This window comes from Crassostrea angulata, chromosome 2, assembly GCF_025612915.1.
Source record: "Crassostrea angulata isolate pt1a10 chromosome 2, ASM2561291v2, whole genome shotgun sequence".
Taxonomy (NCBI): domain Eukaryota; kingdom Metazoa; phylum Mollusca; class Bivalvia; order Ostreida; family Ostreidae; genus Magallana; species Magallana angulata.
In genome coordinates, this window is record NC_069112.1 from 70,536,332 (window position 1) to 70,553,408 (window position 17,077).

Sequence of the window (17,077 nt, forward strand, 5' to 3'; positions counted from 1 at the left end):
TATATAAAATCCTTGTCTGGGGCATATCTTTTTTCCCTTTGGTCCAATCTGGCTAATACTCACAGAGTGTCTCTATGGTTAAACGATGTGCAGTGACCTTACATGAAATTTCTAGGTAACGGGTGAAGATCATATCGGATCATGCAAAAATCCTTTTTTGAGAGCATATATAATTTCTACTAACACCTATTTGGCTCAGACTTCACATTAGCAGAGCTTTTGAGTAAAGGGTGAAAGGGTGTGTAGTGACCTTGAACCTATTTTCAGTGAAAAGAAACTGTGAAGGTCATACCAGAATTATATTTTTAAAATCCTTGTCTGGAGTATATCTTCTCTCCCTTTGCTCCATTCAGCCTCATACTTCACCCACATGATGCCTTTGTTCAAAATATATGCAATGACCTCGAATGATATTTGTAGATGAAGAGTCAAGGTCATATCAGATCACACAAAAATCCACATTTTAAGAGCATAGATATACTCTCCTTTTAGCCCCTATTTGGCTAATATTTTACCTTTACAGAGTTTATTGGTTAATGGCGTGCAGTGACCTTGAACCAAGTCTGTCAATGTGAAGGTCATAGCAGATCTTTTTAAAATTAGTTTTAGATAGTAGATTATTTTCCAAATATGCTTAATCTTGGTCAGATTGAACAAAAATGCATGTTTGTTAGGGGGAATGAAATTGAATTAAAAGTTCTATGCCAGCTGGAATAATTTCAAGTTATAGGTTAAGGTCAAAGCAGAATTCTCTGAAATAACATAAGCGGGGCCCTTTGAAATGTTCACCATTTCAATGTTGTCTGGTTCATAGTATTTTTACATAGAAAATATTCACAGAAGTACAGTAAACTTAACTTTACATCGATAAGTTTCTGACAATTAATGACGCAACGAGCACACAGTACGAAAGGTCAACCTTTTGAAAAGCAGTGAAGAGGAAAAGTTGCTCAGAAATATGTTTTAAACAAAATTGATTTTTTACATAAATTTTAATTTTGCATTCTGGGTTAAGAAAAAAGATGTTAGTTCAAGGTAAAGTAAACTTGTACCTAAAATGAAGTCAAATTTGTTAAGTCGTACTTAAACACATTGTTTTTTTGTTAAGTCGTTCTTGAAATGGTTAAGGGTTTTGGTTAAGTCGTACTTAAAAATTATTCGGATCATGTTAAGTTGTACCAAGAATCATTCGTTTTTTTTTTATCTTTTTGTACTTAGGTTTCTTTGTTACTTTATTAAGAACTCTGCTTCTTAGACGTACTTCTAGCGTTGCTTTCGACATTAGCGGAAAACCCACTCGTTGCTTTGCAACGAGCTTTGCTCTAGTTATTCTTTTTATTCTTTTTTTGTCTTACAAATTTTGTGCAGGCGATTTCTCGAAGATGGCTCATTCGATTTTCTTCAAATTTTAAGGGTTGATGTGTCGGCATCGGAAGTTAATACCCCCGTTTTAATTTTACGATAACCACTTCCGGTCCGAAGTTATCGTCCGTTTACGATTTTTAAAAGTCAATTTTGTCGGCTAGAGATCCAAAGAACGAATGAAGATATAGGGCTGAAATTTTCAGTGAAGATAGACATTAATTTTACCTGTTGCAACATGGTCATAAAAACGTCCGCCATCACTTCCGGTCGTCACCGGAAGGAAAGATAAAAAATCGTTTCTTTCAACTTTTTGCTTTTTATATTTTTTTCTAACGGGTTGATAGAGACTCTTTTACTGATTCAGAATATGTAATTTGTTTTGAAATCGATTGATGTGTTCCCGAGATATTAAGCATCAAAGTCCAGAAGCGAGAGTCCGAGTAGCACAGTCGTTAGAGTCGTGGACATGTGCCCAGGCGACCCGGGTTCAAGCTCCGGGTGCCGAAGTTTTTTCCCCTAATGTTTTGAGTTGATTAACAATTTAGTCTTAAAAGTGAAGGATTTTATCTCATTTACTCATAAATCGGACGGAAGACCCACTCGTTGCTCGCAACGAGAACGATCTAGTTTTTGACCAAAATCGTGACCATGCCTTTTTAACAAAACATGGATTCAAAATACTATTTTTTATGATTAAAGTTTCATCCATTATTTTAAACTACGTAGTTTTCTAACATATGACAGAGGCATTCTGCCCATTTCACAATAAATAGCTGAATTAGAGGTTGACCTTTTTACATTCAGTATACATGTTTAACAATAATTTAGATGAATTTCTTTTTTATATCCGAGACAGAATGAAGAAAATTTTAAAAAAAATGTGGGAGTATGGCAAGTATACGAGCTCTTGCTGAGAAGAATCCAGAAATCAGAGAGAAGTGGAGAGAAAGTATAGAGCCTGTTCAGTCAACAATAAGGAATCGGTTTTTGAGTCTGAAGTTGAAAGATAAAGCAATGCAGATATAGATCCTGTTTCTGATGATGATATTGATATACTGCAACGACATCTTAGAGAACACTTCCCAGAACTGATTTGAAAAATATAACGACACTTGCATTAAACAATTAAGAATTCGGGGTAACTGTGGATCAGTGAAGCAATTTGTGTATTTCTGTCAGAATATTCCCATCAAAGACATAGTCATGTTGGACTCGGAGGAAAATCACAGGTGCAAAGGTAACTGGTTTTTTTCCTTACACGAGTCTCAAGCGCTGCGGTCACACTTCTAAAGAAAGACCGATCGTGAGAAAACCCCGCATCACCTTTTTCATTAAAGATGACTTGCTACTTTAAAAACGGACGTGCTGTTTGCCCTGGTAATAGCTTATGATTGTTTATTGCTCAAATTTAAGGGAAGCGGTGAAATCGAATTTTAATGTTAATATATGTTAATGATACCTTTTTATGTCAAAAGATCCCACTGCTACGACAGAGATGACCACCGTGTGTAAGTATGCGCATTGTTTGAGTTATGTTCTTGTTTTTTGTTGTTGATTTTGCGGGTGCAGATACACCTAGAAATTGATTTTCTTTTTTTCGCAGATACTTCTTCTGCTCAACCCTCTGTTCAGCGACATAGCAACCCCACAATTCAACCTACATCAAATCACAACATTTCGACAAACACGAGCGCAGACCCGCACGGTGTCACTTCGGCCTTACCAACTGATATTAATTCATCGACTGACTTTATCTACTGTAGAAGTAGAACTATTTTTTGAGGATTTAATTTTGTTATTTCGTTGATAGTATTATCCAATTATTAATAAATACAGAGTTTCCCATTTCACACTCTCACGAGAACAAGATAAAAGACTACGTACATGCATTGAAACAACGCCAATTTCCGGAGTTATCGTCCTTTCGAGTGACGTCACAATGGATTTCTTACACATTGATCCGACAGAATTTTTCGGAGTCAGTAAATTTCGACCCACAATGCAATTCCTCAATGTCGGCCGATCTCACTAGACTGGATACCATCTCGCGAGAATCTAAGTAAAACTTTTGAGAAACAGATAAATTGTGTAATTTCCAAAACATCATGCTTTTTAAGTAAACCAAACAGTATTTTTCGCGTAGTTTTTTCTAGTGTGTTTTCAAAGAGACAGACAACACTTGACTGACGTGAACTTTGACGTCACAATAAGGGGAAAGTACTCTAAGTAGTTATTGTAAATCTGCTGAAATATAAATACCAAAATCTTCTCAAAATCTTGCAGAGCTAACGAATCGGGACATTTCTTCAGAGAAAGGAAACAGCTGTAACTTGCTCTCATTTGGATGAATGCTCACAATTATTTTATTCACTATATTTACGGTAATTTCCAGGAACGTTTTTTAAATGGGGCGTGGCAACATCATTCAAAAAAATCGTCATAAGCAAAAATAAAAATAAAATTATCAAAATCAGGAAAATTCTAATCGGGGTGGGGAATGGTGAGTGCGTGGTATGCCTTTAGCTCTTTAGCTGCTCAAAAGTGTCTTTATTTTCACTACTATTTACGATAATACATGCTCCCGGGGGATCCATTTTCCTTATGTGATCAACTATTTTTTTTTATACGTAAACTGATTTTTTTTAAACGGAGGAGGGGGGAATCTGTGATGAGTCAATTTTTATTTGTAAGTTTAATAAAAATGTCTGGTGCAAGAAAAGAGGAAATAAACTGCAATGTACATATTGTTAAAATCTTTATTATTCAACAACATTTTATCTGAGATAAATTCTATTTAGGCGTGCGACCAGTATATAAACAATCTGATTAAAATCAGATCTTTGATCCATTCCGACAAATTCTGTTACGAAGAGCGTTACAAAGATCTGATTTTAATCAGATTGGTATATAAATAAATAAAAAAATCTTATGAATTATGAATAATGAAAATGTACTGGAAAAATAGGTATATTTATTTTATTTTGCATTTAAATTCATTTACTTTACGTCACTACTTTTATTTTTATTGATATATCATAATTCATTTTGATCACCTGCTGCGCTCGCCCCAACGGGCGCACCGTAAAACATATTACATTTTAGAGATTTCGTTATAATGAAATTAAATTATTAAAAATTAAATCCCAACGAAATTTTATTTGGTTTAAAAACAACAAAATTTTAACCCAACGAATATATGTGCTTCTACAGTATTTTATTAAGTTACCATAGAAAAGAACAATACACCAAGAGATGATCTTTAGGAAATTTAAATAATGCTTGTTTTCAATCTCTCCTCCCCATCCTGTCCTTTAAATATTTCTCCTGAAGAAGAAAATCTCCACTGGCATGACTGGTTGCGCAGCACAGTTAAGGCTGTCAATAAACTCCGTTCAGACAAAAAGTACGGGAAATGTGCATTATGACATCACAGTATATTACAAACCTCGAAAGTTCTTATTAATCTATTTATTAGTAAAATTAAATTATACTAATCTTTTAATTCACGCTTCCACGCCCCGCCCACCGATGGCAACCAAAATGACGTGACTCTATACTCCGACAAACTTTGTAAACAACATGGCGGGTGATTTAGAACTCGTCCCTGACAACTTCACAATAGCGTCGTTTAATCACGCCTTTTCTGAGAAAAGTCTATCAAAAGGTTTAATTTATTTTCAAGAAGGGTACATTCACAACGTAACTATTAACAAAAACAAAGATAACACTGTAATTATTAGCGCAAGATGCTTCCGAAGCATGAGGAAGGGGGAAACACCTCACCGGCTTACTGTTGATCTCTCAGACTCCGCTGTAACGGACGCGTATTGTTCATGTACTGCTGGGTAAACTTGACAGAGAGAATTAAACCAGTTTTTACGAGTTCTTTTGCATATTTGTTGCTGTTTGGTGTTTTTGTTGTTAAAGAGGTATTATTATTTTTCAAAAGTTGCTACATGTATGTTTTGTATTCAATCAGCTGCTCCGAGTCCACTCCTTTTGTAATATTGACGGTAAATTATTAATACACATGTATCAGGGTAAAACACTACGTATATGTTATATGAAAGGTAAAACTGAATTGATGATTTTATAAAATATAAATTGGGATCCTTGTGATGATACACAATATATATACCTGAATTTTGTCATATTAAATCTTATTGCTAAACTATTGACAAACAATCGACAGTTCCTTGTCGCACATAAATATTTTCACTAACATATATTTACTTTTGCTGTTTTGTTGATTTGTTCTAATCTTTGTACTTATCTGAGTAAATATTTATAAAACTTCTATTATACTGTTATTAAAGACAGCAAATATCCTATAATTCATGAGAAAAATCCAAAAAAATTGCAGGGTTTCAGGTAAATGCTCCCATATAGTTGGACTAACAAAATGTATACAATGGTTCAAAGTTCTTGGTCTTAAGGATGTCCCCACCGAGCAATCTTGTACAAGCCTTCCCCAGCAATGGAATATACCAAGAGGAAATAAAATACAGCCTGTTTCAATAAATGAAGTGTTGGTTGTTAAAGCTAAGGAAACTCACAAAAAAGTTCCAGTTCTTCCAAAAGAAATTAAATCCAGGTATATGAATTATCTGATAAATTGTAAATTTTATTAATTCTGTTGTAAAAATCATCACCTGATTCAATCACATCTGAATTAATATAACAATAGAGTACCCGAGTTGACAGAACGATCACATCAAATGCTGAAGTCATTGGATGGACTACCAATATGTCATTGGATGGACTACCAATATCAAAGTTGAATACAAAACATGTACCAACAATAAAAAAAGAATTTGGTGATGTGAAGCTTGGGTCAGCTCTCAGCTATCAGGTGTGTAATACAATACACTGCTCACACATAATCATCCAACAGAAAGAATCAACATAAGACATACATGTATGTAACCATATATATTCAATACATACATGTTCAATTCAAGAATCAAGATAATACATATCAAATACATGTTTTTTTTATTAAGCAAAAAAAATCACTTATTTTTCAACACCGGATTCTGCCACAGAGTTAGTAGTACACAAACGGTCCAGATTTTATTAATTGATCCAAACAGACTAGTAGTAATGCAACCAGTCAATATTTTGAAGGTTCTTATTTTCCTAATTGCCCTTTCAACATGAATACGATGGGCTGCAATTTTTGGTGTAATTTCTACATCTGCCTGACACATTTGAATACCCGAATTCACAAAAGATGGCAAGTTTAGATGCAATCCAACATTCTGAAGTTCACCAGATATCGTGAAACCTTTGTCGGCCATAATAGAATCTCCACGATGAATATATCCTGTTAAAATGAGCTGCTCCAAGAGTTTATAAAACCCACTCTTTGCTGTAATTTCTACATCAGACATTGATCCTGTAAACAGCTCACTTACAAAAATTATGTTGCCCATGGGGTCACATGCTACCAGTCCTTTCAGGGTTGTTGCTGACTTATAATCAGAGTACATCTGTGACTGTAATTTTAACGATGACGGTTTTTGGGTCTTAAGTTCTGTGCAATCAATAATGGCTAAAGTGTCTGGAAATTCTACTCTGAATTGCGAAGGCATATTTCGAATTATGTCATTTCTGTGTGGCCATATTGGTATGGATCCAAGGATCAAATACATATGTTCAATCCACGCAGAAAATATTTCACTCACAGACTGAGTTGATATCAAAAACCGAGCAGCTAGGTCTTTCAATCCAAAGTTATGGCGAAGTCGCATCAGAGTTAATAGTAGTTGAGTTTCTGGTTTCATGGTCTTCACATCTTTCCTTTTCTTTGGGAATACTGGCATTTGTTGTTCAGTTAAAATGTTGTACAAAGTTACAAAAGTTGAATGTTTAAGGTTAGTGTAGAGTGATTTTCTTCTCTTGCTGAATAATTTTCTCAATATTGAGGCCTTCAATTTGAACTTCTGGTTGATTTCGAACGGTTGATAATTGTAAGTTTAAATGCTGGTTAAGAATTGTCTGATGATGAAGTTTTTCCTCTGTCTCTTGTAGCTTTTTCTGCATTAGATGGTCTATCTAACATGAATCTGTGGACCAAATTAAATGTTTAATAGCATTAAGATACAAATAAAATTTGCCACTTAAATACCTATTCATGTATTCTATAATTATTTTATATTAGATGCAAACTTGAAAGTTTCCACTGCATTGATATATTTCTTTAAACACATGTACAAACAATATAATTACTGATGCGAACTTGATTAAAACCAATTGTTAAAAAAATTATTTTCAACATGTTCAAAATTGGTGCCTAATTAATTTCAGTCAAAATCAAAGGGCATACGAGTGAATGATGGAGTGTTAATGTATTGTGGAAATACTACCTTTCCACAGACATCAGTTGTGAAACTCCCCCCATGGTACAAGGAATTACTAACAGAGGAACTGATCCCCTCTAATCCAGAAGACATAGAAAAAACAACAAGGAACCAATATGAAAATCCTGTCTGGTTTAAATATCGGGCAAACCGCATCACAGCATCACAGATGCATCGAGTTGTAAAAAGGAAGAAACAACCAAATGATTTGCTGTTAAAGTAGATCCAGTGTTCTGTGACGTCACACTTTTTTGTAAAACTTTGATTTCTTTAAAAATTGTGCAAGATAGTATTTTTTATTTTATGTGAATATCATCACATGGATGTAATTAGAATTATTGGTAGGTTCAAGATATTTTCGCACTTAATTTTATACTAAATTTCCAAATTTTTATATATTTTATCTATGCAAAGGGGAAATAACTCTTTTTCTGACTTTTCTCTCAGTTGTATGTCTAAATGCTATAGTTTTTCTTATTCCAACGATTAATTTTAAAATATTTTTGTAATTGTAGTTTTCTGATAAAGTTGACATTAAAATTAAAGAAGAAAAACAAATTTCTGCCTACAAGATTTTACTTTTAACAAAAAAAAACCCATTTTTCTAATGCTAAAATATGCTTTAGTTTATGTTTATCTGGCATCTCAAAAAGTGTGATGACATGTATATTTTTTCTAACAATTGATGACATTTAACGAGGCCGGGTCTAATTAGTTCTGCCCTAGATTTTTTAATGAAATTTTTTACCTGAATTTCTAATGATATAATTATTATTTTAAGATTAAAAAATACGACATTTACCACACTGTTTGTTTAGGGGGTCATCTCAAAGTTTGTTAATCTTTAACATAGGACCCTATGGGATTTCGCTTGAAATGTTACAATTTTGCACATTTCTTTAAACTTCTGCCCTAGGGATTTCTTTTTCTGTTCTACATATTAAAGGTATTGCTAAAAGGCATCAAATGGTCAAATAAAAAAAACCCTTTTACCTCCTGGTTTGTTCCAGGGGTCTTATCAAAGTTGATTTTTGTATGCCCAATTTCCCAGATTTGTCAGATAATGGCTATTTTTTATTTGAGAAAGGCGGAAAAGGTGATCTTTGTAGTATTATTAAAGCATTCAGACATATTTAAATAATAAAAAAATATATAACATCACATTTTAAGGGTCATTAATATAAAATACACGGTTACTGTCTTGAAATATATGAATTAAGCTATACATGTATGTAGGCGGGTTAAGAAAGTGTGACAGAGGGCTAGGCTTGCTGAACCCTCTTCACGTTTTCGACCCGAGCCCAAATATAGCTTATACTTCGAGACATTTATGTTTATTCCACAATATAACATTATTTTTAGGCATCAAACGAGATATTTTCAACAATTTTCGCTGAATATCTGCAGTTGAAACTATCACGCCATGGCGTCAACCAAGCAAAAAGATGACGTCACAATACAATTAAACGCTGCGCGAAAGCGTGCGTACTCGTTCTGTACTCGGCCTCGTTAAGTCTATTAAGTCGAAATCAGTTCAGTTTTTCAACTTTCCTCAGAGAATTTTACGAGTATGGAGCTACCTTAAACTCCCTTTTTCAAAGTAAATTATCGACAAAGTCTGCAGCTACAGAATATAAATTAAGTAGGGAAAAACTGGCCATGGAGAAATTAGCAAAACTCAAATCAGTCCAAAATGCACACCTTCATGATTGTGGACTGATTATCAATAATGCATTCCCATTTCTTGCTGCAACTCCTGATGGTAAACTGTGTGAAAATGGAGAGTGTGGGATTTTTGAAATTAAATGTCCATATTTTGCCAGAGATTTGTCAATTTCTGAAGCTTGTTCTCAGATAAAAAATTTCATGCTAAAAGAGGAAAATGGTCTGATATCAATAAATAGGAATCATGATCATTATGTTCAAGTACAGGGACAATTACTTGTGTCTGGTGCACCATGGTGTGAATTTATAGTCTACACAACAAAGGACATGCTTGTTGAACGAATTTTCCCCGATGTTTCATTCATGACAGACATGCTTCTAAAGCTGTCTTTCTTCTATAAATTCGTTGCTGTTTCCTTCTTAAAGAAGCATATTACCTGCAAGTAATGATAGCCCTTCAAAACAATTTTCAGCTGGAGTTGGCCCCCTATCCAATGACGACTCCCCAATCTCATCAATACATTCTTTAGGCGAGGTTGTACATGTATCACTTGCAGTTGTTGTATGTGAATTTTGTTGAATATTATGGTATGGCCTGTAAATAAAATGTTTAATTTATATGAATAATTGTTTAACTTCAGTATTGTTTTAAAATCTATCATAAATTTACAAATTAAAATTTCATTCATTATAAAGGAAGTACATGTAGTATTCATATCAAATTAAATGGGATAAGATTATTATACTCTGTCCCAAGTTTCAGCTTCCACAACTTTTTGCGTAATGTTTCGAAAATCATAAATACCTCTCTGCCCAAAGTACATGTGTACATCCATTCACTAGAGTGAAAAAAATCCAGATCCCCTAGCTGTTTTGAATCGCCCTCTCTATTGCTTAAGGTTTCAATACACAGCCCAAAATAAAAAGTCTACAGGGATTTTGCACTGCAGACCATATAAAAGTATCTCATATGATAACGTTAATAAATTGTGCGAGGTTTCACAAGTACTTCCAAATGGAGAAAAGTGGTCAACATTTTCCATTATAAATCTCCATAAGAAATTTGTTTTCGTTCTTGTGAGATTCTCCAAGTAAAAACAGATTATGTATATCAATGAAGAAATCTTGGATTTTTTCCCTTTTATCAATCTGAATTGTACTTAATTGACAGGTATGTTTATTTTCATTAAAAATCATCAAAAAGTGATGGAAGCAATAACTTGGGACGGACTATAATAACAAGAAAAAAAATAAATAACCCATTGTGTGATGGTATTTTCTTTGAAAAAAAAAAAGACCAACCCGCTTCGTTCTCTCCAATGACGTCTGCTTTTTCTAATGTTTGAACCATCAGAAGGTATTGGATCTGGATATTCCTCAGTGGGACCACTGGGATCCACAAAATGCTAAAATAGAATTCTCAGTCATAATTTATGATCATACATACACTGAAGACAGTGAACAAACGATCATGGATGGTTTTGATAAATAATTATCATACCATGATCATTAAAATATGTTGATCAAATAAGAAACTTGGAATCTGTTGACAAGTTTAATGTACAAGTATCCATCTTGAATATTCCTACTTATTTTATCTGCTTGTCAGATTTGTTTGGCCATTCTGGTTTTATTTTACGGAAGGGGACTTACATGACAATCTTATGAGTGTTTTTTCTACTATATTACAATTTTAATTTAAGGAACAGGGAACGGATATTTCAATTTCAATTTCTTTATTAACCAATTAAGGGCCCTCAAGGGGCAACATGAAGACTGTAGACATACAACATCCAATGAACATAAAACATTCAATAAACATACACAAGAGGGAAAGAGCTGGATGATTAAAAGAACTATGACAGACATGAACAATTAAATAGTATATATGTATAATTATGTATGTTTCCATACATTCAATATAGTGTCTTATGATCATATACACATTCTCTCTCTCTCTCTCCCTCTCTCTCTCTCTCTCATTTATCATACTGACTTCTTGGCCTATATGGTGTGTTATATATGAAATTCTACATTATTTCATTTACCGAGAAAATGTAATATTCACCTTTGTACACACAACCGTGTGTCGATTTCTTCTGCTCTCATTTAGCTGGTAGTGTGGTCTCCCACATGCCTTAATTCATCTCAGACATCTGTCTTTCTGCGTTTTGGGCTTGGGAAATGGAATAAAATGCACTCCCTGTATTCTCTCAGGACGCCTGGTATCGCTGTTGCATCGTCCCCACGCACAGGTCTTCACTATAATAGAAATTTTAACAAATGCTAACCTCCGACATGATGTTTATTGTCGGAGGTAATGGCCGACAAATATTCCGCGATTCTGATTGGCTGAGGAAAGATAGCAACAGCATCACTAGTGACGACGTGGAAGCGTGAATTAAAAACAACAAATGCTTTTACTTACAATTTTGATGTCCGTTATATCATACACACTGAAAAATAAGCGAGATGTCGTTCTCGCTGTACTACAAAATATGACGTCATATGCTTCAAAATGACGCATTAAGTTAAATCATTGAAGGCTATCGTGCAGTTTTATAGCGAAGAAAAATAAATGTCATACATTAACGGAAAAGTATAAATGAATATTTTGTTTAAAATTATTATTAGTAGAATGCTACCTATATAGTCTTATTGTCATTTTATTAAAAGTATGCATCGTATAAAGAAGCCACCTCGGTTTTGTATAAAATATCGTTTCTCTAAAATCTGAGTACCTAAATAAATCTGTTCATTTGTTCATAATGCTACGCCTACAATTTGATTTGATGAAAACAAAAGTTGGCACAACTGTTAAAACAAACTTAAAACAATACATTGTAAAAGGAAAACTTGAATGAAGTGTCTTTTAAGTTGAGATGTGCCTTTTATCTCTTTTTATATTAGCAAAACGCTAGAGTCATAATCTCATAAAATATCTCTGATTTTTCAGGACTTTCTTGAAATTGAAAGGTGATCCCCAGTTAAACCTTTGGAGAGTCTCAACTCTGAAACATCCTAAACAACAGGGCAGTAATTCTTGCGGCGTTTACTGGTTGATGGTCAGTAACCTTTGTTTTTAAAAAGTCTAATATTTTACTGGAATGAGAATATAAAAAGATAATTTTAAATAAAATTGTTCTGTTTGTGAAAATTAACATGTACAAAAACATAAAAATGTTCAGTTTCCTATGTTTGGGTTCCTTTTTTGGTTTCAAGTTTGCAGAAAAATATGCATGTGGAATTTGTCTTGACTTTGAGTCATCCAAGCCTCAAGAGCTTGTTTTTGCCTACAGGCAAAAAATTCTTCAGACAATTGTACAGAATCCTAGTAAGTAAAACCATTGTTCTGTAGATTTTGAAATGAAGATTTTCATCTTCAAAATGGAATGCAATCCTCTTATTAATGATGGAAAAAGCAAAAATAAAAGTTATAAACACCAGTGGCAAGTATCCTTAGAAAGTGATGATCAGTTCCGGGTGTAGTAAGTCTGAAGAAGGGAACCTAGAGGAGAAACATGGTGCAAGTAGTACCTTACCCAGTCTCCATCTAGAGGGGCGAACAAAATTGAGAGTGTGTGGAAATATGCTAAGAACCACTTCAAGAAAATGGCTGGAACAGAGCTAACGCAATTTGATAGTCATTTGGCAGAGATCATGGAGGACAGATGTGAAGGCCAACATTTACACATGTTTTTTGACCAGCTAAGACGCATCTACACACTGACTGGACCACCTGTGTACCATTACACAACACCTTTTGTCGATACGTGGACAGGTTTACAAGAGGCTTCAGATTCCCAACTAAGTTACTAGGAAATTAAAGCCAGGTATATTTCTTGCAACATTCTGCTTCCAATTTTTTTCAAATATTGGGTTTTTCATTACAGGCTCTTTGATTGACACATTTCCTCTTGAATTTTAAGAAAACACAGATGCGGAAACAGAGTCTGCAATATCGGATGCAGATCATGATGACAATCCTGTCATTATAAGTGACACTACATCCTCCTATATTTCACCAAAAGGAGAGCTGTCCTCCATGGAGTTACCAGAAAGGGGGGCCAGGATGTCAGACAGCTGTGATGCATTAATGCATGCCATGTTTTCAGACTCAGATGATTCCAGTGAAGCGGATAACATCCTTACTGGTAATTATTCTAAAATTATGAATAGAAATAAGAATATGTTGAGCACATCACCATATTGATATATGCAATTAAAAGTTATAATAAAATGTTGAAAAGATCAATATTACCTTTTATAGCAAATGTTCACACATGCCACACGTCCTTTTCCCATCAGCATTTGAAACTGAAAGAGAACCCAGGTATACAAATTAAATAAACAAATATTTATAAAGCTATTTTACGGAACTTTCTGATAGACAATTTTCATAAGTACTTTTTGAAGGTAGTGAATCGTATTTAAGGTTGGAGGGAGTGGCAGTGCGAAGGTGCAAGAAAAGGTAAATAATAAATTAAAGCCTAACGTAATGGCTAACATACAAATATTTCATAAAAGAATAAATGCAAACTACAGGTATTTTATTATAATATTCTAACTTCAGTTACAAATAAGAAATATGCTGCGGCAAAACCCCTACCGAAATCGATTATTGGCACAGAACCCAAACCCAAGTCGAAGGCAGGTGCAGAACCCCAAACCAAGCCGTAAGCTGAGCTGAGAAACTGAAAGGTAATATTACAAATTTAAATCATTAATCTGTACTTTAAATTACTTTTAATTGTAATGTAAATAAAATGACATCTGTATTTACCGTTCATTACCTATCACATCTGGGATGAGGCGGCACATGGTAGTAATTTCCGAAGATAGTGACAGTTCTTAATGACAAAATTCAGCTTCAGCTTGCTGTTATCCTTTACCCTGTACTTCAACCTGTGCAACAATTCCATCACAGCATGGTGCTGGAAGCAGTTCATCATCTGTCAAGAAAGAGAAAAGAGGCAATTGTTGCCACCTGTAATAATTTAATAGTATAGTTAAATTTAATTGTCGTGACATAAACTCTTACATGCAGATACATATCATATAATAATAAAATACATCAATTTTCAATACAGGCTTATACAAGATGAGAACTGATAAGGTATGCCAACCTCCCTTGTTCAAGGAGAAGAAGAAGGAAGGCCCACAGAAAAAGTGGCTTTTCATAGCTTTCAACTATATTTCCTTCAAATGTATTTGTATTTTTATTTTAAAAATCATCAAAGTGTTGGACGCAATAACTTGGACAAACTAAATTAAATTGGGCGGGGTGGGTGCGGTATATTTACATGTACACATGTTACATTATTCAAATATAGGGTGATCTTTGTGCGTGAAAGATACAATTTCTCTGCAAGTTTATGTTGTTTTCTCTATATAATTGACTATATAACGGCTGTGCAACGAAAACCCATGATGCTGCTACCATTGAAATGTTGAAAACGGATGGTTGTAATCTCGTCTGGTAAATATCCGTTGTAAAGCACATGTCAGAATGTGACTACATGGACATCATGAAAGACCAGGTTCCTTCAAACCAAGAAGCCACTATACAGGACTTGGCCATGTCTATTTATCTACCAGGTATTGATAGAACATCGGCAATGACGAAATCAACGGTCTTGGAGTCTACCGAAGCCATCTTATCTACCCGCCTACTTTACGCCAACCGTAAAACGAGTATTTCTCGTGGATTAAGGACGGGCCGCTTCCCATCTTGGTTCGGAACCAAAATTTTTAAAAAAATGCGATACGTTTTGTTTTTATATGCCTTTTGAGTGATAAATTAATAGCTTAATGGCATAATTTGAACTTGGTATAATACAGAACACTGCTCTATAAATCAAATGTGATTAGAAGAAGCAGGCCCTTAATCATCTGAAATCTATAAGTGCAAACCAAACAGTTTTTGTTATGCATGTATATCTTGTCTAAATTTTGTACATTGCTCATTAGTACTTTGAATATCATTTATGAAGAAAGTTAAACCTCCCTAGAGAGGATAACGACAACTTACACTTTTCTCCATGGATTACAAACAGAAACTACATCGGCGTTCGGAAACTCTATCCTAAGCTACCTAGAGCACTTGGTCAGTGAAAAAGAAAGTGGAAGTTTCAAGAGTAGAACATTTAAAAAGTCTGCAAGTTGAAACCGACGGTTATACATGTGCCACTGAAAAAAAGAAAGGCTATCACAGCCATAACGGCAAAGCACACGACTGAGCTACAAGAACATAGTTAAAAACTTCTGTCGTTACATAACCAACCTACAAGACCGGGCCACTCATCGTACACGTCCACGAACAACAAAGGTCATTCCAAACAACAAAGGAATGTAGGACACCTTTTTTTCCTTTAAAGTTGTTGTCCTGTTTTATGTCCGTGTTTTGTTTATGTTGTTCCGCGTCAAAAGAGCACGAGGAGGAGGAGGTCGAGGAGGTGGTAGAGGTAGGGAGGACTCCCTACCGAAACCCAAGACTACCCACCTGTGAAAGTACACGGGTGCTAAGACGCTGTTAATTTCCTTTTCTATGTATATATTTATTTTTTTATGTATATATTTATTTTTCCCTCATCCGTGTTGTAAATATTTTATGTATCATTTATTACTTTTAATGTTGAATGTATATAGTTTACATATATTTGTTGAATAAATGTTGTGTTCTATTATTTTGAATGGATTGTCATATTGTTTTTTAAAGTAGATTTTATTTTTATAATATCACTCTCTTTGAATAAAAAAAAGAGATAGTTTATTCCATACGTTTTGATATAGTAAGTTTTGAAACGCAGTTTCTAGTTTTTTTGTTGTATGCGATATCGCATGATTATTTCTGCTGGTTCCGGTTGGGGTACAATATGTTAACAAAGACTATTCTTAAAAGAAAATGAAGTCAACTTTTGTGTAGCAGTTTTATTATTATTTCATTCATAATTTTACTTACTCATGTACTAAACTCTATGTACATGCTAAGTATTTACATCTTTTCTTTTTAAAAAGAAAGAGAGAAGCATGTATACAGGATTGATTCGTTTAATTTAATGAAGGAGGTAAGTGCATTGTATTCACTGACAGTTTTAAAGATATATGAGCTGAAGTATCTAAAAATATTTCTCGGAGCTCAGTTCAAACAGATGGAAAAACAAAGAAACTAGAGCACAGATTAAAAGAATCTGAAAAAAACCTATAAGATCAGCTAATGTTAAGGCATTCCCAAATTATTCAAAAAATGCTCTTAGATGATCAATAATGATGAATATTGTAATAATTAATAAGTAATTTTGCTGAGCATGTACATAAAGTTAGATGCCAATTTCTAATTTTTATAACGAGTAAAATTCAACACTCTTATTGGAATTTACCGACACAAGAGAATGTGTGATTCAAAACTGGCTGGTGCTAAAAACATCTTAGACGATATATTGATATTTGGCAGAACGCAAGAGGAGCATGACAAAACGCTTAACTACACACTAAAGGCACTGACCGCCAGTGGCCTAAAGCTCAGTCAATCGAAATGCGAGTTCAATCGTGACCATATTACATTTTTCGGCTTGTTCAGGAAATCCGGGATATCACCTGATCCTACAAAAGTATCTGCTATCCTAGAATCAAATAGTCCAGCAAATGCACGTGAATTGCGAATCGTCTTACTGTTCAAGGTTCAT

At 34.2% G+C, this 17,077-nt stretch overlaps 1 protein-coding gene and 1 long non-coding RNA gene across 2 annotated transcripts; both read right to left on the reverse strand.

Annotated features, from left to right (window-relative positions):
• Positions 1 to 6,377: 6,377 nt before the first annotated feature.
• On the reverse strand, positions 6,378 to 7,235 carry LOC128174802 (uncharacterized). The gene has a single exon (XM_052840256.1). The coding sequence runs from the start codon at positions 7,188 to 7,190 to the stop codon at positions 6,378 to 6,380; it is 813 nt and encodes a 270-aa protein (XP_052696216.1). The 5' UTR covers positions 7,191 to 7,235.
• Positions 7,236 to 7,296: 61 nt separating this feature from the next.
• Positions 7,297 to 10,841, reverse strand: LOC128171134 (uncharacterized). The gene is made up of 3 exons (XR_008242011.1): positions 10,695 to 10,841; positions 9,830 to 9,987; positions 7,297 to 7,433 (listed from the first exon to the last, which is right to left on the reverse strand). It is a non-coding gene; the product is annotated as an uncharacterized LOC128171134 (long non-coding RNA).
• Between the last annotated feature and the right edge of the window lie 6,236 nt (positions 10,842 to 17,077).